We start from the raw sequence: 22,867 nt of genomic DNA, 5'->3' as shown, positions 1-22,867 counted from the left end.
GGAAATTAAACAATGTTTTCACAGTATTAAAACTATAATACTAAAGAGATTGATTTTTTAAAAATCCCAATAAGAAAGTAATAAATCAGGGCTTTTTGGAGCACACTACTTTTTTAGAAGTATGACCTTCAGAAATGACCTTTCATTTCCTCCTGCATCCTCTATCCATTTATGGTCTGGCTGATTCAGGTGCTTCTGAGAAATTAGGGTGAAAAAAAAAACCTACCCAAGCACCTGGAAAGTTATGTCACCTTGTAGTTGAGAGAAACCATTTTAGTGTGTCTGTAGACTGTTCTGGCCTTTGGAACATTCATTTAGCAAGGCCAGGTAAATGTGAGAGGGAGTGGGTACCACACAGCTTCTTACCTAATGTGTTGTAACACTATTCTTATCCCTACAACTGTCTAAAAGAATTCTTTTTTTAGACTTTCTATGCTAGTTACCCCAAAATAAATATTCTGTGGTAGTGAGTTCCAAAAACTAATTACATGTCACATAAAAATACCGTGTGTATTTCAAGTTGGCTATACCTCACTCTTTTTTCTTGCATAGATAGTTTACAGATGTTGCTAGGATTTCTGATTGACTAGTTCCTGCTCTTGTGGGTTGCTAAGTTTTATTTTGATTTTTGTTTTCTTTTCTAAACATGGCTGCTATTACTGTTCATACTTGCATTTTGTTTACCTGACTGTCAATATCAGAAATGTACTCTGGAGCTGCTCCCTCCTTTCCTCTCTTGCCCTGTGAAATATCCTTCCCTATGGCTTAAAAACAAACAAACAGAAAAAACAAACAAACAAAAAACCCATTCTATGCTCATGACCCAGATTTTCTTATCTCAAGTCCAGGCTTCCCCTGTGCTCTGAACTTTTTTGAATCCAAATGCCTATTTGACATCTCCATTGGGATGTTTTACGAATGTATCAAATTTATCAAACCAAGAATGAACACTTGATGGGAAGGTCAAAAAGGGGATTCAGCTGAGGTTAGGTAGCACCTGCAAGGGTATACATACAAATCTGGTTCATTTTTGTTGCTCTCTTAAGAATGGACCTCCACGACGGTATTGGTATGTATCTTCATAGTAGAAATGGACAAAAGAATATTTAAAATACTGGTCAGGTGGGTAGGGTGTTATATTTATATTTTGAAAGAGATCAAAGCTAACATTAAAATGTTAGATCTCCGGCAGTAAGCTACATTCTGTTGGGATCTCCATGGAAATTGCTGGTAGGTTATACACACACCCCAGCAAATCTCACCGTAGCTCCTTTGACTCAGCAAACACACATTTAGCGTCAGGCACTGTGCAGACCTGGGGGCTATAAATATGAATCACATGAAAATTTATGTCTGCAAAGAGCTCATATTTTGTTTACCACAGGTGTAGTACTATCCCCTAGAAGTTCTGGAAATTCGTGGGCGATTTCTGTTGTCACGGTTTCTATGTGCTGCTAAATGTCCCCAATGATCAAGAATAATCCCATGTCCCACATACTTTCAAATGTCCTGTTGACTGATATAAGTGATCTAAGTTAAAAATATATATATATATATCATTATATGAGCCTGGATTTGAACTCCATTTTATATATTTATATACACACACACATATATATACACGCACATATATACACATATGTAAATATATATAAATATATATGCACAAACACGTATACATATGTATATACATATAAAGTGGTTTTCGCATGATTTTTATACATATTGAATTTTCTAGGAATTTAACAACATAAAATTTGATAGACGGTTGTACTTTGTTTTGTTTCAAACTTTAGCAAGATTTGTTCTCCATTCAAAAAATCACAGCACCAAAGCCAGGACTGATCATGGTTTTGAACCCCAATGTGACACGTGTGCTCCCATCTTTGTTCCTCCTAGTCTGTTCATGGCAATTCTATGTAAAGATGCTAATATAACATTACTTCACTAAGTCTTCTAGTGAAGCTTATTTTATTATAAATTACTTTCTTTTTATTTCTCCTTTATAGTATAGTTATGCCAGTATATTGATTTTTTAAAATTCTGTATGTAGGTAAAATATAGGCGCTCTAAATTTCATTTCAGGAGAGCAAGGGAGTTGTTACAAAGGGTTTTTTTGTTTGTTTGTTTGTTTGTTTTGTGGTACGCGGGCCTCTCACTGTTGTGGCCTCTCTCATTGTGGAGCACAGTCTCCGGACGTGCAGGCTCAGCGGCCATGGCTCACGGGCCCAGCCGCTCCACGGCATGTGGGATCTTCGCGGACCGGGGCATGAACCTGTGTCCCCTGCATCAGCAGGCGGACTCTCAACCACTGCGCCACCAGGGAAGCCCACAAAGGGTTTTTTTAATAAGTGCATGGAAGAAGTCTGATCTGATGGAGAGCTACTGCTCTACAGGGTAAGACACTCAAATACACAGATAATGTTGGCATCTCTGCTCCATAGTAACAACATCAGGGGTAGCCAAGCATCATTAGGTAAGGCGTTGAATAATGCAAACATAATTTTTTACAAAATTACTCTTTCTCTGAAATATACTTTCCAGTCCTCTTTTTTGGGGCCACAAAGGAGAAACTCAGGCTAAAGGAAATACTGCTGGTCAACAAGATACAAAAGGAAATAATGCTTTTTACAGAAAGCTTTCACAAAAAGGGAACATGCAGGCAGGGGGGCTGAGAGTTGCTTAGAGCAAAACCCAGCTGGCAAGTTAGTGGGTAGGAGAGCAAGAATATTTGAGTGTGTGCTTAGTGCCCCTTTGATAGACACTGCCATAGCTCTCCTTCTAGAACTAAGTGGATAAAACATCTGGCACAGAAAGCCTTCTTCCCTGACCAGTGGAATTGGACAACTGTGGTTTTAACCTAAGAAGTAAAATTAAAGACCAGATTGAAATTAGGAATTGTGCTGACGGTTCATGGGTGATAGAGGCCAGAAAGGTTGCTAGGGTCAGAGGTTCAGGACTGTTGTGGACTGAGTATATGTTAGATTCTCCCCAAAACTTCAGAGTTATCATTCTCTTAAACAAACAAACAAAAAGGCTAGACAGATATACTCAACCACTGGGGGAAGGGAAGGAAACCAAAACAAACAACAACAAAAGGAGGAGGGACACATCAGGCAGTTGTCCAGAGAAAAAACATTTACTACCCCCCCCAGTGCTTCACCCCGCCCCCCAACCCCAAGCCCTAGTGTCTCACATTAATTCAGAGCTTAGCTTTGAGAAGGCCAATGGATGGTTCTAGAGCTCCATGTTGGGACGTTTCAGCCACCAGTTAAAATCTAGTCCTAGACCAGGATGTTCCTAGTCTAGGGAGGCTCCTTGAGCAACCATGAAAGAAATAACTTGGTGATGTGACCACCTCATCTCGCAGAGTAGGTCTCTAATTAGCTACATCAGTGAGCATTCCAGAAAGCCCATGACTATGGCATTAGTCCTAATGACCACACCCCCTCAGTGCTTGCTTACAGGCATATCCTCTGCTCTCACAAAAAGAATCTAGAATTGGGGGCTTCCCTGGTGGCGCAGTGGTTGAGAGTCCGCCTGCCGATGCAGGGGGCACGGGTTCGTGCCCCGGTCCGGGAAGATCCCACATGCCGCGGAGCGGCTGGGCCCGTGAGCCATGGCCGCTGAGCCTGCGCGTCCGGAGCCTGTGCTCCGCAACGGGAGAGGCCACAACGGTGAGAGGCCCGTGTACCGAAAAAAGAATCTAGAATTGTACTTTGCCTCACAATTTTACCTTCTTCCACTTCTTAGATTCAGGATGCCTTGATTTTATCTCCAACAGTGAAACATTCTATTGCTCCTTCAAAGTAATAGTTGGTGGCCATCTCTCCCTCCCATGAGCTTCGTCAGCACTTTGTGTACGTAATTCATTTGGGTCTAGAGCGCCCTACAGTTATCTGTGAGCATAAGGCTAGAAGCTAGTGTTGATATGGAACAGGAACTTTATGGGGTTATCTTGCATGTGTGCATATTATTATCTCTATTTTATAGAAAACTAAAACTCAAGAGACATGTAAATTGCCACACGATCTTTCATCAAGTAAGCAGTGGTCCTGGTATTTGAATTTTGATCCAAAATAACCGAGTTCGTAACCACTGCACAGCAACTTTCTTTATGAGGTCCTGGAAGGCAGGATCTTTTATGTTCCCACGTCACCTAGTGCTTCTCCTTTTGTTATTCTTATTATACATCCAATATCTGCTTTTCCCATTAGGCTATGTGGTCCATGGGGACAGAAATCGTGTCCATGTTTTCCGTTCTGTCCCTAGTGCCTAGTGGCATGCCTGGTACAAAGGACTAAATAGCTGTAATGCTTCCAGTTCTTAGAACTACATCTTGGTGTTTACAAAAGGGCATTTGGACTCTTCATGTGTAAGTACAAAGTATCTTTTTTCAATTATTTATAAAATAAAGTCAATCTCAGAAACTACAGAAAGGGAAAGGGAAATCATTCCTATTTAAAGTATTTACTGTGTTCAAGACAATAAAAGGTTTCTCTTTTGATAATGCTGTATCATCGACCATTAGTAGATGCTGTATTATCTAAATATATATCTTCAACCATATACAGACCAGATATCAAAACATTTGTCTACTTATTATTTTGAAACACTTACTATTAAGTATATATATTATTTAATGGAAATTCTAAAATTTAAAAGTTACTGATAATATGTTTAATATGAATTAAATCTTTGAGAGCATATAAAAGGCTAGGAAGAATAAAAGGGTACCCATTTTAATAGCAGAATTATTTATACTAGCCAAAAACTAGAATGATTAAGTCAATTGTGGTGTAGCCACGCAATGGAATACTACACAGCAGTGAAAATGGATGCGCTTTTGTACATCCAACACTGGAGACGATCTCACAGTAGAACCTTAAGTGAAAGCAAACAGATACAAAAAAGTACATAAAGTTCATTTACATAAAGTTCAAATATAAGCAAAACTCATCTCTGGCATTAGAAGTCAGAATATTGATTCCTCTAGCCACAGCCATAGTGGTGACAGCGAGAAAGCCCAGGAAGCTTCTAGGGTGCTGGTAATGTGGTGTTCTTTGATCTGGGTGCTGGCTCACAAGTGTTCACTTTGAGAAACTCAGACACTTAAGATTTGTGCAATTCTCTATGTGTCCTGTTTTAATAAAGCTTCACTTTTTAAAAAGTTCTCCCTGCTACCCATATTATGGAGTTATTTTATATAATATACATATATACATACACACATACACATATAGGTATTAGCTGTTGTGGTACATTAAGATTAGCATACGTAAGTGTGGACTCCTGTTAATCTACCTTTTCTTTAGTGACTTTGCTATTTATTTACTTATTTATGTTTGTGTATCCCAGGAACTCATTGGAAGACTTCCTAGCCTTCCATTCACTCTTTGTGGGTTGGACACTGATATTCACGCAGTTACTGCAACAACTTCCAAAACACATATGTGGCTTAAATATGGATTTTCCTGTCCTTTCATGAATGTCTGATTCATGTCTCAATGCATTCCACACTCTAGTGACATAAAGGAAATAAGACATTGGTCATAGAATAATCTACATACAAATCTTATTAATTTGATTGGTCAACATCCAAATTAAAAACAAAAAAAGAAGCTAAAAGTTACAGAGATTCCTTCTTTTCCAAATTGTATGTGTAAAATAACTTTTAGCTCTATTTAGTGCTGAACTTCAATTATTTAATGTATTTTAGAACCTAATTAACATTATCTCACATTACATTGAAATTGAGAACTGAAATATCCCATTTTGATAATAAAAAGTTAGTAAAATGTTAAACTGCACAGTAAAGAATGTGTGTGCATGTGTGATCTTTTCTCTGGTGCCACTTATTCAAAATTTCCTATAGCATTTGCTTAAGTGGGGAATGAGCCTAATGATGTATCATATATTCACTGCATCCAAACTTTATTCTAATTACAATAGTTTTAAGAAAACTGACATCTCCCAACTTATCTTGATTCTAAGAGACCACTTTATTGCTAACGATAATAATAATGGCGATGATGCTCAGGTTAACTAAGCAAAGATGGTATGAACCATCTGAGATGAAGAGAGACAATAAATAGAATGGATAAAAAATCATTCAAATAAAAACGGTCCAGAGCTCGTCTCTTCTCCATAAACCCAGCAGGAACTTTCCAGTGTAAAGGGACACCCTAGGAGAAGCACAATCAGCTTGAAAGAGGTCTCCTGTTCCAACCTGACCCCAAATCTCTCCTGGGAGAGGAAGCAAGTCGAGCTTTTCCCCCATCAATCCTCGGGTAGGTCGAGAGACCGGGAGGCGAGAAGCCTCCCCAGGCGCCCGGGACACCGGTGCCCGCGTCCCCGGACCAGGGACTTACCACGAGCGCGCAGCACAGCAACTTGTTCATTGTGGTCCCCGGGAAACCTCAGGCGCTCAGAGGCGGCGGCTGCGGGGTGAGCGCTCCGGTGCGTCTCTGCAGCCCGTGCACTCATCACGTTATATATAGTGTCCCGGCAACAGGAAGTATCGGCTTTGCTTTGATCATTCGTTCCCTATCTGGACCAAAGTTTGCACCTTTCTTTTTTAGGAACCTTGGGCGGGAGCGGGGGAGTGGGGCTGGGGTCCGGGATTAACGCTTTCAGAGCCAGGGCGGAAAGAAACGGCGCGGTGGGGGGGGGGGGGGGCGCGGTGGGCGGTGCTGGGACAGGGATGTCTGGCCCCTGGGAGGCGGAAAAAAAAAAAAAATAGCCACCGGGCTGCGGAACAAGGCGGCTGCTGTCTACGCGCGGCTCTGAGGTTTCCTGACCGCTTCCCGCCAGCGGCCGGCCTCCTGGCAGCCGCGGCCGGCGGTGGGAGGGCTGGGCGCACGCTGGGTAGCTGCTGTGCTGGGCTTCTCCACCCCGAGAGTCAGATTCAGCCAAGATCCGGGCGCAGCCTGCAGTGCGTCCCAGACACCGTATTCCACTCTTGTCTGATCCCCTTCTCAGCGGTTTCTGAGCCCTCCAATAACAAGCCTTCTTATTCACGCACTGCACTGTCTCAGAGCACTGCTCTGGGAGTTTGCAGTCATTAATCTCCAAGGTTGCATAGACATGTAGAAGAAACTCCTCTAACTTGTCTGGTCCTAAAGCCCATGCTTTTTCCTCTTCACCGTTTGTTGCCTGGGGTAGTTAGAGCCAGAGATAATCAGCCCAGGAAAACTTCCTGCCTAGGGCAGGAAACACCTTGCAAGCTGTGGGATACACTCGCAGCTGTTTTCTTCATCAACACCATCATCATCAAAGGGTCATTGGTACCTTCTTGTCCTACCTACTGAACTTCTGGAGTTGCCTCTTCGAGGTCTTTCCACCGCCCCCAAGCTGTTGGCGGAAGTTTGGTGCTTTTCCTGAAGTGTTCTTGTCTCCCCCATCCACTCCCACCAGCTGCTTATCTGAAAGTTGGACCTGATGACGTCTAAAGTGTAGACCCATTCTGAGGGCTTGCAGTTTACTGATTTGCTCAAAGGTTGCTACCAGAACTCTTTGCTTGCGGATGCTGAAAAACCACTGCAGAGCCAGTCTCCCCAACAGGGCCAAGTGTTCAGTTCTGTCTCCTGAGAAGGTCAATTTCTGCTTTTCACCAGAGTTCAAGGAGAGGAAGGTGAAGAGAATCAGAAGAGTGGCCCCAGGGGCAAGTATTACCAGCAGGGGTCAGAGTATCTGCCCTTTCAAACCCACATCTTTCCACCAGGAGGTCCAAGTGGATCCATACACAAGAGTAGAAAATATTTAGAGGGAAAGAATTCAGCTCTTCTGCTCTGACTGTGAATTACAGAAGACAGAAGGTCTTATTCAGCTTTCTCTCTCCAGAGCATGGTGGCTTTTTAAGTGAACTAGTGAAAGAGTGACGGTCAGGGAGTGGGGACAAAGTGGTATGACTCTAGATCTGCCCCTCAGCTTTTTTTTTTTTAAAGATAGATTTTATTCATTTTTTAAAATTTTATTTATTTTTATTTTTGGTTGTGTTGGGTCTTTGTTGCTGCACAGGGACTTTCTCTAGTTGCAGCGAACGGGGGCTACTCTTCATTGCGGTGCACGGGCTTCTCATTGCGGTGGCTTCTCTTGTGGAGCACGAGCTCTAGGCATGTGGGCTCAGCAGTTGTGACTTGCAGACTCTAGAGCGCAGGCTCAGTAGTTGTGACACACAGGCTTAGCTGCTCCGAGGCATGTGGGATCTTCCCGGACCAGGCCTCAAACCCGTGTCCCCTGCATTGGCAGGCAGATTCTTAACCAGTGTGCCACCAGGGAATCCCTGCCTCTCAGCTTTTGAACTTCAGTTTGACACCTACAATCTGGGCTACTAGCACCTAGACTGACCATGGGACTCAAGTAAATTTGAGTGTTAGTAGTTAAGCACTATATAAATGGCAGTATTACTGTCTTTCTCAGGATAATGTTTGTCTGGGATACTATCTGAAGGCATTTTCCTTGAACTGTCATATAACGCTAATGTGCAGGAGTCAGGCCTTGGAGAAAACTGCTCAAGGATTGAATCCCGCAGTGTTAACCCTGGGAAAGTTTTATGACTGCCTAAGCCTCAGTTTGCTCATCTGTAAGATAAAAATAGTACTGCTATTACAGAAATGTGGGAAGGAGCAAATGAAAGCATTTTAAAAAAGTATTCCATAAATGAGATTAATCGCTAATTGTGAGCGCTAAATAAAGGAATGCATGTAAGATAACTCGGCACAGTGCCTGGGCCGTAGGAAATATTTACGAAATTACAGCGCTGATTATTCTCGGGGAGTAAGTAAGATACCAGGCTTTGGAGCCAGACTGACTCCTATACTTGAACCCCACATCTACTACATCCTGCCTCTATGACCCCGGGCAAGTTTTAACTAACTTATTTGTGTTTCTGTTTGGTGTCTTAATCAGTATAGTGAGGATAAAAATCATACCGCCCTCAGAGGGTTATGAGGGTTATTATGAGGATTAAATTGGATAAAACATGTAAATCACTCAACATAGTGTTTAGCACGTAGTAAGTGCTCACTAACTCTAGCTATTGTTATCATTCTTATCCGAGGTGCTCGTAGAGACATTTATAGAAGCACAAGGTAAGTCGGGACTACAAGCTTCTGAGGGCGGGAATCATATATTTTCCTATGATATTTTTTGAAACTTTTAGCTCAGCGTCTGGCCTCCCTGTAACTGTTTGATAAATAATAGTAATAGTGGTGGTGGTGGGGTGTGTGTGTGTGTGTGTGTGTGAGAGAGAGAGAGAGATAGAGAGAGAGAGTGGGAGGGAGTGTAATTCACTGTCATCTTGAGAAAAGCCAGGGCACCATTTGTCTAGAGTCACAAAATAGTCTGTGTATTGACTGTGCATGTTGGGGCGACCGTGGGCTGTTTATTAATCACCCACTGCCAGGAAACAGACACTCTGAGTTATCCGTCACGTCGTTTGTTATATTCTTGGAGCAATCTGACCAGTTCTCCTGGCTCTTCCCATGTGACCCACTACAGTGAGTAGCAGGCCCTGAACACTCAGAAGCTAGAGTTCACCTTAAGCCTGGATTGGAAGGAACCCGGGCATTCGGGACTGAATCCAAGTGGAAATGTCTGAACATTCACTTGGCAGACAGACTACATCCATCTTCCTGTGACAGATCCTTCACTGGCAGGGCCCATTGAACAGAGTGTCCCGTAAATTTAACCTTCTGTTTCTGGGCACCAGAGACGTGTGATGTTGACTTTCTAGGTGACACCTAATCAGATGACCCTCATCTTCTCTTCCCCGAACTCTTGAGTTTGACCCCACGTTGAACACATTTTCACTGCACGTGTTTCTGATGGCCCTTGCTTCGGTTTCAGCCATTTGTATGGCTTAAAGAAATGGTGCCTGAGTATTGGGAAGCCCAGGAGGAAAACACTTCCACTCTTTAGCACAGCAGCAAAGCACCTGATACAGGAGGCCATTTATAATCATCATTATAACAGAAATGCCTGAAACGCAGGACAGGGATTGATTTAGGTCCTTTGGGAGACCAGGCACACAGTGGGCTCTGAAGTGACTGATTGAATGTCTAGAACATATTACACCTGAGCTCCCACACCTGAAAACTGGAAATACAAGTTCTGAGGTTACGTAGAGGAAAGGTTATTAACTAGAAGAACAAGAACATATTCCATGTTATTTCATTGTTAGTAAATCTTTTTCTGATCTTGTAGGAGAAGGAACAGAAAGAAAAGAGGAGAAATATGCAGTTAACCTATTGATTTTCTTTTATTAATGTTTGCCCGTTTCTTCATTAACAAACACAATTTTAACTATTAATATTCTACACAAAGCTATTTGACTTTCAAGGTGTTATAGACTCTGTACAGAAATGGACATGTACTTGCTTTAAAAATAACGTGCAGAAAGGCAAGCACTTTCTGCTTGAGTAAGTCACCCATTGTTTAAGGATCTGGAAGTGTTGCCAGGGGTCAGTAAGGGCTAGTTATGGTTTCCCACTCAAGCGTAGTGTGACTTCAACATTGTCAGTCATTCGTTAAAATAACGCTTTCGTTGAAAGCTGGTATTAATCAAACAATCACACAAATATAAATACATGGAAAGAAATAAGTTACAGTTGGAGCAACTGAGCCAGTATGATTTTAAGCCACATCTCATGTATATTAACTAGTAGTGAGAAGATAGCCCTTGGGCAGGAAGGACAGGGTGTCAGCAGACCTCGAGGTGAGAGGAAGAGAGTTGTAATTTCCAGCAACTAGGAGAAGCCCAGTAAGGCTGGTACACAGAGAGCAACGTGCTGCCTGGGCTGGAAGAGGCTGCAGAGACGAGTGGACAGTGGTGAGGCTGCAAAGTGTAATTGATTCTAGTCTTTCTCCAAAAAACCATAGCAAGCGCTGGAGGGTTTAAGCACGGGAGTGACATGATCATTATAGCTTCTGTGGGATAGAACTTCTCTGACCTTCATCCTGTCAGCCTCAGGGTCATAGGTCCAAACGTAGTCATGCAAGAGAAAGCCCTCTTAAACTAAAAATCACAGCATAAATTGAAAAGTATTTTTATTAGCTTAACTAAGTTTAAGCTTTTTTAAATGCCTGCATATGGTAAAAATTCAAATAGTATTAACACATATACGGTGGAGGGTAAATTTCCATTTTGCTTCAGACCCCCACTGCCCATTTACAGAAGCTTCTACTCTTAATGATTTTTGTATGATTGTTCAGATCATGTACAAATACACATTTATGGATAGATATCCCGTTGTTTCGTGCAGAAAGGAGCATCCACTACAGTGTTCCAAAGGTTGCTTCTCCCCTTGACCCTGTTCCTGTTCCATACCTGCACTGTGTCTGAGGGCTTCAAAAGAGAGAACTTAATACATGGAACTGGTTACACAGGTTATAGAATCGCTGAGAAGTCAAACAGAGGATGATGAGGCAACCAAGACGTGAGCAACAGCGTAAAGCTATTACCTCCCTACTGTGGTGGGTCAAAGGGAAGAGTTGGGGGCTTGTCTCACCAGAAGGAAGCCGGAGCCGCAGTGGCTCTGTCCAGTGGGATCTGAGCTCTATAGAGACAGAGTTGCAGTAAGAAATACTGCCCCTCAAATACCTTTCAAGAGCTTTCCATTGGCCAAGCACAGGCAGGTACCCGCAGACATGGGATGCAGCATGAGCTGGTGGGCTCTCCCATGATACAGAGAAGAACAGGGGAATGATTTGTGAGGGTAAACCGACCGAGGATGGGCACAGACATATATACAAATGTTCCATTCTTTTTCACTGTAGTACAATACTCTAGCGTATGACTATATCGTAATTTACTTAACTAGTGCTCTACTGATGGACAATTCAGATGCTTCCAGTATTTTTCTATTACAAACCATGTGGCAGTGAGTATTATTATGTGTCCATCTTTGCACATTTAGGTGAGTGGACTTTTTAAGGATAAACTCTTTGAAATGTAATCGGGACCTTTGTCCCAATTTTTTGGTATATGTATTTTACATTTTGTGTATGTATTTTACATTTTGATAGGTATTGGCAGACTGTCTCCCAAATACCTTACTATTCTTAGTATTAATCTTACCACTTTGTGTGTGTGTGCGGGAGGGATAACTTACAATAAGTGAATACTACTCCCTGTAACCCATGTCACATAACATTGGAAGGAGCACTTCATTCTTTAAGCAGGAAGGCTGGTCTTTCAAGCTCTATAAAGAAAGCTGCCTCATTTATGATTCAGGGCTTAGCAACTTCTGTCAGCCCACCAGGAGAAGTGGAGGGTGGGAAATTTGTCTTAGCTTGTCTTAGTATATCAAAATACCATAGATTGGGTGGCTTAAAGTCCAGTGGTCCCCGAACTTTTTGACAACAGGGACCAGTTTCGTGGAAGACAATTTTTCCATGGACGGGATGGGGCAGGTGGTGCAGGCGGGAACGCGAGCGGTGGGGAGCGATGGGGAGCAGTGGGGAGGGGTGGGGAGCAATGGGGAGCGGTGGGGAGCGATGGGGAGCGGTGGGGAGTGGATGGGAGCAATGGGGAGCGATGGGGAGTGGCAGATGAAGCTTCGCTCACTCGCCCACCGCTCACCTCCTGCTGTGCGGCCCGGTTCCTAACAGGCCGCAGACTGGTACCCGCCTGCAGCCCCGGGGGTTGGGGACCCCTGGCTTAAACAGCAGACATGTATTTTCTCAGAGTTTTGGAGGCCGGAAGTTTGATATTGGGGTATCAGCTTCTGGTGAGTCCTCTTTTTCTGGCTTGTAGGTGGCCACTATCTCGCCGTGTGCTAGCATGACCTCTTCTTTGTGTGTGTTCAGAGAGAGATATCTCTCTCTTCCTCTTCTTAGCAGTTCTATAGAATACCACCCTTATGACCTCATTTAACCTTATTTAACTCCTAAGTGCCCTATCTCCAAATATAGTTTGCATCGGGGGTTAGGACTTCAACAAAGGAATTTGGGGAAACACAATTCAATCCATAGCAGCATAGTTCTATTCCCCTCTGTTAGGATTTATAGTCCCATGATTAATTTTCAAGGGAATTTAGACTTCCGCAATACTTGCTAGAGTGCACACTAAATATTATGAATACAGAACTGTAAAGTCACACTTTTTCTCTCCCTCAATTTTCTTTTTTCCTCCTTTTCTGGATTCTCTTTTCCCCCTTCAGTCTAAGAAAATAACCTCCACAGTTCAGGCAGTTTCTCTTTATGATTATATTTCCTTCCAAAATGCATCACCCATTCTCAGATTCTGGTTTCATGAGGTTGGCAAGCTACTAGCAGGGGGAAAATCTTGTACATTCTTTGATAAAGGTTCTTAATAGTAGAGCTCAATTACGTTAAATAGCATAGTATATACCCTGCCTGCTTGAACAGAGGAGAACATACATCAAGCCTTTCCGCGCATGCAAAACCCATCACAATTTTCTGTTTGAAATTTCTGTCAAGACAGTGCCAAATTCATGTTAATTCTGGGTGGGGAAGTTTGGAAAAAGAAAAAAAAAAATCTCAATAGACCGAAACATGGTGTCTGTCATTCCTCTGCAGCCAGAAGAAGAAACTTAACTCCTTGCTTATAAACACTTTGACCTTGTCTGCCAATAGCTCCAGTCACTTCAGACGGGGTTTTCTGAAACTTAGATACCCATCTAGTGTCTACTCAGTCCCAGGAAATGGGTTCCTTAATTAAACAGGGATGCATATCCCAAACAACCACTCACCTGAAGGCTTCTGAACAAATATATCTGATATCTGCATATCAGAAGAGTGTTAGAAAATACTGCGTGCCTACTCAGAGTTTCCTCTTCAAAAGTCCTTCGGGAAATTTGGTCATCTCTAGTGTCAATTCAAAGATTCTCCCCCTCCCCACAACCCTCGTGCAATTTGTCTGCACCTGGCTAATGAAAATATGATAGATAAGAATTCTTAGAACCATTTTCTTAGTAGTCACTTAGGTGCTTCTACCTGGGAAAGTCCCTCCTTTAACTGAAACAAACCTTTAGAAAAAAAAGTTTTGATGTGATAATTTTCAGAAAAACTAGCCTGCGAGAGAGAATTGCTTTCTGAAACAAGAGTTTGCCTAGAAAAGACTTAGCCTAAAGGAGCATCTGTAGGTGAATATTAAGCTTAAGAGGGAGATGAGGTTATTTAATATTCAGCTGAAGGGGCACTATTAACATAACCAGTATCAGTACACAAAAAGTACTTTATCATTTATTTATTCAACAAATAAATGATAAAGTACTTAGTACCTAGTAAGTGCCAGACACTGCACCCCCAATATAGACAGAAATAGTTACCACACTTCAGAAGCTTTCAGTCAGGTTGAGGAGAGAGAGTAATGAAATAAATCAGGAAATAAACACTTTGGATGGTGATAAGCCAGTTTCAGAGAGTGATAAGAGGGTTGAAGTCCATAATTCAAGTTAGTGTAATGGTGCGTGCCTAGAAAGGGGCTACTTTAGCTGTTTCTTTTTTTATAGATTTTTTAAAATGTTTATTTATTTGGTTGTGCCGGGTCTTAGTTGCGGCTTGCAGGCTCCTCAGTTGCGGCATGTGGGCCCCTTGGTTATGGCATGCAAACTCTTAGTTGTGGCGTGCAAGTGGGATCTAGTTCCCTGACCAGGGATCAAACCCGGGCCCTCTGTGTCAGGAGAACAGAGTCTTATCCACTGCGCCACCAAGGAAGTTCCTAGCTGAGTTTCTTAGGGAAAGGCTCTCTAAAGAAGCAACTTGTGATCAGACAATGGAATGATGAGGGCATTGCATATTCTGGGAGGTGGAACCAAAGCCCTCCAGGTAGAGCAAAGAGCAAGTGTGGTAACGCGGGTGAGAAATGTCAGTGGGCTAAAGCTAAGGGAATGAGAGGGAGATTTAAACCATATGATGTGCTCAGAGAGGTGGGCAGGGCCAGACCATGCAGTGTCTGGTGGCGTAGCAACAATGCCTCCATCAGGCAAACAAGTATTCCTAGAATCAGTGGTAGAATACAGGACAGTTCAGGGATCAAATCTAGGGCATTGATACTAAAAATATTTTATTTCTAAATATTTTGTTGTTTTTGATGTTATTGTAAAGGGGATTTCTTTCTTAGTTTCTCTTTCAGATAGTTCATTGTTAGTATATAGAAATGCAACTGATTTTGTGAGCTGATTTTATATCCTGAAACTTTACTGAATTTATTAGTTCTAACAGCTATTTGGTGGCGTCTTTAGGGTTTTCTGTATATAAGATCATGCCATCTGCAAACGGATCGTTTTACTTCTTCCTTTCCAATTTGAATGCCTTTTATGTATTTATTTACCTTGGTCTAACTGTTGTGTCTAGGACTTCCAGTACTATGTTAAATAGAAGTGGTGAGAGTGGACATCCTTGTCTTTTTTCTGATCTTAGAGAAAATGCTTTTAACCTTTCACTATTAAGCATAACAACTGATATCAAAGAAATACAAATGATCGTAAGAGGCTACTATGAACAATTGTATGCTAACACACTGAAAAAGTTTGAAGAAATGGAAAACTTCTTAGAAACATACAACCCCATCAAGACTAAAATCAGGAAGAAATAGAAAATCTGAACATACCAATTACCAGTAAGGAGATTAAATCAGGAATCAAAAATCTCCCAACAAATAAAAGCCCAGGACTAGATGGCTTCACAGGTTAATTCTACGAAATATTTAAAGAAAAATTTTACCCGTCCTTCTCAAACGCTTCCAAAAAATTGAAGAGAAAGGAACACTTTGAAACTCATTTTATGAGGCTAGCATTACCCTGCTATCAAAGCCGGGCAACATTACAAGGAAAGAAAATTACAGGTCAATATCCCTGATGCGTGTGGATGCAAAAATCCTCAACAAAATGCTAGCGAACCAAATTCAATGGCACATTAAAAGGACTCAACATGATTAAGTGGGATTTATCCCTGGGATGGAAGGATTGTTCAACACATGGAAATCAATAAATGTGACACAGGGCATGAACAGAATGAGAGATAAAAATTATATGATCATTTCAATAGAGGCAGGAAAAACGTTTGACAAAAATTCAACATCCTTTCCTAATAAGAGCTCTCAGCATATTAGGTATAGAAAGAATGTACCTCAACATGATAAACGTCACGTACGACAAGCCTAGAGCTAACATACTCGCTGATCCTAAAAATAAAGGACAGAGAATTGGCTATACTCTGTATTCCTGCAGGGTGTAGAGGATGTTAAAACATTTTAGCCAGATGTTCCTCCACATAGTTTTTCATTACTACACCCACAGGAGAAAATTTTAAGTCAATTTAATTTGAGAGAAATTAAATACTAAGGCATAAGATGTTTTCAGGTAGGGTTGTGCTTTGGAAGAACGTGAAACCCTCGCAATATTTCAAGCTTTTTTTACCCCTCCCCAAACAAACAAATTTTGCCCGGTTGCGGAATATATGTCTCCCACTGAGAATGCATGCTTTAGCCAATCCCGTGACTTAAATACCTATGATTTCACCCATGGGAGCCCATTTTACCACGATTATGCTAAGGAAGGAAGTCTTTGGTATTGCTGGAAGATGGACAGTGCTGAATTCCTGGAATGTGGACCTTCTGTTGAAATGCTAATTCACCCTCTGGAAAGTGGGAATCCTGGTTAAATCAACTGTCTACATGTACAGGATAGATTAACATGACTACTGTGTATATAACATCACACTGTGCCAAAATATTTGAAAATAAATTTCAGACATACTAACAGGCACTCAGAGCAAGGGAGTGGCAGAGAAAAGAGTTGTGTACAGGGAATAGTTTAGACTGTGATAGAAGAGAAAGGATGGGATCTGGCTCTGGAGGAATGTAAACAATGTGTAAATGAAAAGCAGTTTCATTTACAAATTCTGTCACTACAGTTCCTCCTCTAGTACGTGAAATGGCCTTTGAAGGTTCGTATTTCTGTAGGTACCACGTGGCAGTCAATAAGAATTATGTAGTCAATAGAACCTGAGAACAGTCAAGGTCACCTTTTGGGTCCTGGTAGGAAGGACATTATCTGTGTTATGATTTTTTTCTCTTAAAAGACGTGTCGCTTCTGCTGGGGGGAGTTCCAGTAGAGGCACAGACATACTTACACTTCTAAACCAGACCATTTGAAAGGATTTTGCACAGTGGGACCAAAAGCTGGTCGTAGACATCATGACTTAGTGGTTCTAACCCCAGTCACTGTGCAGCAAGAGAAAGCCTTTTTGGCAGGAGAAAGCCTCATGACTGGGGCTTTCAAGTTCGTAAGAGCTGTGGGTCTTCTGGCCAAAAAAAACGTATGTAAGTTCACATAAATTTTGTATTCACTTTCAGAAGGTTCATGACCTATGACTCCAGGAGGGAAACTGATTTGGAATATGATGAAACATTTTGTAGCACAGTTTTAAAGAGATGTTTGTACCTTGGTTAGTAATATGATTGTTGTATCATCATTTGTCATGTTTCAATATTTATATTTCCTGGGTTCTCGTCTGGGTTACCCATCCTGAATTTTCAATGTTACATAAATGAGGGTTGTTTTCTCCTCACTAGTGCATCATTGTACTAACTGAGTCTATAAATGGGCTTACCCTTTGACACTGTGTACTCCCAGCACAGCTCAGATCTCAGGGCAGCAGGTGTGGGATGTGTGATTGAGTCATTCAAGGATCTCAAAGAAATATTTGTTAGAGGGAGCAGCAAACAGTGACTGATTCAGTAGCTCCTTGGGTTCCAAACAACCTGGTACTTACCACAGTTTACATTTGAAGGAAGCTCTGCTGCTTCTTTAGTGGTTGTTAGATGTTGGGGAGATGAATGGAACACAAAAGCAGAAGTCCCAAGGGGCAGGCACAGTGGGAAGTGTGGAAGAGGGGGTTTTTGTGGCCTTCCTTTCAAGCTCAAGTAAGATAAGGTTTAGGTAGCTTAGAATAAAGATCAGTTTAGCAGCAAAAGTAGTCAAGTCATTTGGGGCACTTTTACATGAAACACAATAGAGCAGAGTGTAGCTCCGGTTCTGAGGCTGGACTCTCTGCATCTGAATCTTTGCTGCCTTGCTCTGTGTCCTTACATTTCTCTGGGTCTTAGTTTCTCCATCTATACGGTGGAGAAGCTAATAACAGTATTCATTTCTTAAGATTGTTCTGAGTATTAAACGGGAATATATATGTGAGACACCTGGAACAATGCCTGGCAGGCAGTAAGCTCTCTGCAAACATCAACACTTCTCTGTAATCAAATTCACCAAGGTATTACTTTAGAATGATTGTACCTGTGCTGCGTGGACACGGCTGTCTAGGCCATCGTAAGGAGAGATTTTATAGTTTCAAAGACTGTTCATGCTACAGTTACTACCTATTTAAAAGTATAAACTAGATTTTTTTTTTTTTTTTTTTTTTGCGGTACGTGGGCCTCTCACTGTTGTGGCCTCTCCCGTTGCGGAGCACAGGCTCCGGACGCGCAGGCTTAGCGGCCATGGCTCACGGGCCCAGCCGCTCTGCAGCATGTGGGATCTTCCTGGACTGGGGCACGAACCCGCGCCCCCTGCATCGGCAGGTGGACTCTCAACCACTGCGCCACCAGGGAAGCCCTAAACTAGATATTTAAAGCAGAAAATCTCCCCCAGCAACCATGGCAGTCAAATCAGCTGAGGCATACGCATCCAGGAGTGCCTGCAAAGGGTTCAATCCTGTGCAAGCACTGAGGAAACCTATGGGAAGTGGATGTCCAGGTGTCTTCCTTGCCTTCTGGGAGTTTATCACCTGGTCTCTTAATCAGAGCTTGGCTTCCACTATTACACACGCTTTAAAAAAAATTACAGCAAAGAAGTGGTACAGGAGGTCAGAAGGCATAATGATACGAATATGGTATGAAGTCTTTAGGAGTTGAGGGGGTAGGAAGGATACATTTGAAATGGGATTGATGGTGTGTGGGGGGATGGGGCGGGAGGCTACCTGAAAAGGCTTCCTGAAAGAGAAGAGCTTTGAAAAATAAGCAGGCTTCTTAAAAATTATGATTTATTTATTTAGGCTGCGCTGGGTCTTAGTTGTGGCATGCGGGCTTAGTTGCGGCACGCATGCGGGATCTAGTTCCCCAATGAGGGATTGAATCTGGGGTCCCTGCATTGGGAGCGTGGAGTCCCACCCACTGGGCCACCAGGGAGGTCCTGAAAAATGAGCAGGCTTTTAAGAGGCAGATATGAGAAGGAAATGGATTCCAGGCAGGAAAAACTAGGCTCCTGGAGGCCCAGACATGGGCAGGGGTGGGGTGTGTTGGTGGTGGTGATGGAAGAATGGGTAGTGCAGGGTGCATGGTCCCAGCAGAGGGAAGGTGAGAGGCGCAGGTACAGAGGACCTTGTCTTTGTGCTAAAGCAGCAGAGAAGGAAGAGGCTGAGGAAGTGTGGATGACTTTGAATGCCGGGTGCTACTGTTGTTTTATGGGCAATGGAAGCTCAAAGGGTATTTGAGCATGATCAAAACTGTGCTTAAGAGATCATTTGTAAACCACTTTATTCTTTTTTTTTTCCCTCTTTTTTTTTTCACTTTATTCTTTTTGAAGTACTTTTTCCATACCTTATTTCACTGAGTCCTTAAAGCAAGACAGTGCAAAATGTAAAGGAGCCATTCTTTGCCTCATTTTTGCCTCATATTTTTCTAGCCACACCATATACATTGCCAATAAAGCAGAAAGATCAAAAGATTATCCTGTTTGCTCCCAGAGAAGGATTAGGAGGAAGGGGATGGGAAAATATGGACCCCCTGTGAACCACTCTGCAAAGCTACTTGTCTGGAAACAAAATCTGCTTTCCATTCCAAACTGCATCAGAAGTTTAAATAAGAATGATATTCTTATTCCTAAAGTATATCTATATTGTCATGCTAACTTTAAATATACCCTCTTATTTTATCATTTAAGCCATAAGACACAATCCAACATTTGTACGGTTCTTTTTAAAATTTTTGTTTGTTTATTTATTTATTTATGGCCCCGAGACTTGTGGGATCTTCGTTCCCCGACCAGGGATTGAACCTAGCCCTCAGCAGTGAGAGCAAGGAGTCCTAACCACTGGACCGCCAGGGAAGTCCCTGTACAGTTCTTTTAAATCAACAGGATATCATGAGATCATTTAATCATTTAACCTTTGACCAATAACTGACAGGTAGGTAAGTTAAGTATTTCTATTAGAAAATTAGAAAAATTAGGAAAGTAGCACTCAGAGAGGACCAGAGACCAGTCCCAGGTGGCAAAGTTAGCAGGAAATAGACTTGAAATTAAAGCAAGAGCTTGAACTCTAGATTCACAACTTCCATGCTCCATTATATTTTGCTAGCTGTTTCTGCTTAACTGAATTCAAGCTATTATCCATCATTTGATAGTAAGCTTCTATAGGTTAAAGGGTATTTTCAACTCTCATCAGAACTGTTCCTTGTCTGATTATTTGAGGCCTGTGGGCAGGTACCAAGATGGAAGGTTATAAGTGGCTCATCTGATACAGGAGCTGGCTCTGTCTGCACGATGCAAAAACTGGTGAACAGCATTATAAGACCCCGCCATGGCTGACTTGACTATGAGACATGTTGCACTATGTTGATTTTTTTGGTCTGCCTTCCTCTCCTCCCTTCTTCCACTCCCTTCACTCCCGGGCTGCAGGAGCAGAGAGAGCCTAACACAGGCGCTCTACCTTTTCTGGCTGGCTATCCATCTGCGTCAACGTGGTGTTGGCTTTGGCGCCTCGGCGGTTGGACTCGAGACCATTTTTGGGCAGCTGGGATGATTCCTTTCTAATGGTTTCTTGACCTGCGAAACCAGGATAAGATTATTTTTGCTTAGAGAGACCTCAAAATTTCAATGGGGAGTTTGGTTTTGGACATTTTTTAATGCCTTGCTTAGTTCTCAAGTAATGAAAAAAGCTAAAGCATTTTCAGAGAAGTGACGTTGCAGGTTGGCATGTCAGTTCATGGGCCTACAGCTGATCTCATGCTCTCCGAGGCACACCTGTCTGAAGGAAGCAGGCAGATCGATCCCCCCCTGCTGTTTTGCATTACCTAAAAGGCAGCCCTTCCACGGAGCAGTAGTGGATGTAAATTCTGGCACCCATGAAAAAGTGTTGAGAAACATCTGCAGTCTCTTTAAAACCTTATAAAGTTAACAGCTTTCCATGGAGAGGGACTGCTGGAACAGCACATGCAAATCGAACTGGATGAGTAACCACCTATGGTAGAGATTAACTAGTGTGATGGAGAAAGCCCAAGATGAGGACTAACCTGCTTATTCCATGGGATGTTCCCTGTGCTCCAAGGAGCGGTAATCGTCTCTGAATCTATTGCCAGTTAACACTCAAAAGAAGTTTTGTTGAGTGAATAGATGGATGCCTAATGTATCTTTCACCAGGGCTTTTTTTTTTTTTTTTTTTTTTTTTTTTTTTTTTTTGCGGTACGTGGGCCTCTCACTGTTGTGGCCTCTCCCGTTGCGGAGCACAGGCTCCGGACGTGCAGGCTCAGCGGCCATGGCTCACGGGCCCAGCCGCTCCGCGGCATGTGGGATCTTCCCGGACCGGGGCACGAACCCGTGTCCCCTGCATCGGCAGGCGGACTCTCAACCACTGCGCCACCAGGGAAGCGCCACCAGGGCCTTTATAAAAACTTTTCCTTTACCTGGAAGGCCCTTTCCCCAACAAAAATATATTTGGTCTCACATTCAGTCAACAAATATTATAAGAACCTTCTAGGTTCCAAGCATTGTATTCTGGATATGATGGATATAAATAAGTCAGGGTTCACATGTTCAAGGAATTTATAATTTAGTAGGGAAGACAGACAAGTGACAAGTTGAAGCAGAAGGTGCACGAGATGAGCACAGAGTCTGTGGGAGGTCATGGGGGCGGGAGGGGTGGGAGGTGGGGAAGCCCAGAACTGGCAAATCAAGACAAGGGTCCAACAGTTAAAATAAACAGGATATCAACTAGAAGTCACCTGAGGAGTTGCTGAGTAAAATGACAAAGGTAATAAAAACTACCATCATTTATTGCGTCTCCATTAAGTTCAGGGTCTTTTTACATGCATAATCTGAAATGTCACATTTTATAGTACCCATTTTCCAAATTAGGAAACTGAGACTCAAGAACTTGCTCAGGCCCACACAACAAATGATTGCCAGGGCTGGGGCCAGGATATATCTGCCACCAGAGTTACTACATACCTTGTAAATCCAAGGTTAGTTCTTGATTAATATATCAGTTCTTTATGACTACCCACTTCTCTGATATTCCACTATCCCTCCAGACCTAATTCCAACCTAATTCATTCATCAATTCAAGGAACTCTCTGAGGTTATGATGCATCGAAAAATACCAATGGCATGGCAAAGTTTGTGATGTCTTTTTCTTTGTTCACACATAGAAGTAACAATGCATCTTCAAGTTGGTGGCATCTGAAATTCTTAAATATGAAGTATTGTGCTTATGTTATATTGCTTAATTTCTGTCTTCCCCAAATACACTATAAGCTCCAAGAGGGCAGGACTTTTGCCTTTCTTCTTCATTTTTGTACTCCCATCATCTGGAATGCTGCTGAATAAGTTAATGACTGATTAGATACTGAGTGTCTACTAATTATCAGTGGCTCTGTGAAGTGCTGGATGTAGAGTCAGGGACAAAATAGACATGGCTTTTGCTATTCTGGAGAAGATGCAAATTAAACAAGTGAACACATAAGCACATAAATAAATGTGCAGTGTTATGTGGTAAAATTGAGAGAAGTGAAAATGTCGCAGGTGCTGTGGAGAAAATAAATGGGATGTTCTCCAAATTTAGACTGGAAAGTCAGGGATGCCCACTACAAGCTGATATCCAAAGGTGAAGGCAACAAGTCCAAGAATCC

General features: G+C 42.3%; 2 protein-coding genes across 5 annotated transcripts in view; one reads left to right on the top strand and one right to left on the bottom strand.

The window, feature by feature from the left end:
- The window catches only part of TNFRSF11B (TNF receptor superfamily member 11b), a 29,032-nt gene extending 22,456 nt beyond the window's left edge, over positions 1–6,576 (bottom strand). The window contains exon 1 of the mRNA XM_067711421.1: positions 6,372–6,576. Coding sequence (XP_067567522.1) covers positions 6,372–6,401 — 30 coding nt within the window. The 5' untranslated portion in view covers positions 6,402–6,576. The remainder of the gene's footprint in view (positions 1–6,371) is intronic.
- The window catches only part of COLEC10 (collectin subfamily member 10), a 171,039-nt gene that overhangs the window by 19,357 nt on the left and 128,815 nt on the right, over positions 1–22,867 (top strand). The gene's annotated exons all lie outside the window — the stretch shown is intronic.

This window comes from Pseudorca crassidens, chromosome 17, assembly GCF_039906515.1.
Source record: "Pseudorca crassidens isolate mPseCra1 chromosome 17, mPseCra1.hap1, whole genome shotgun sequence".
Taxonomy (NCBI): Eukaryota; Metazoa; Chordata; class Mammalia; order Artiodactyla; family Delphinidae; genus Pseudorca; species Pseudorca crassidens.
The sequence above is the reverse complement of the archived record's forward strand: the minus strand, read 5'-3'. Positions and strand labels throughout refer to the sequence as shown.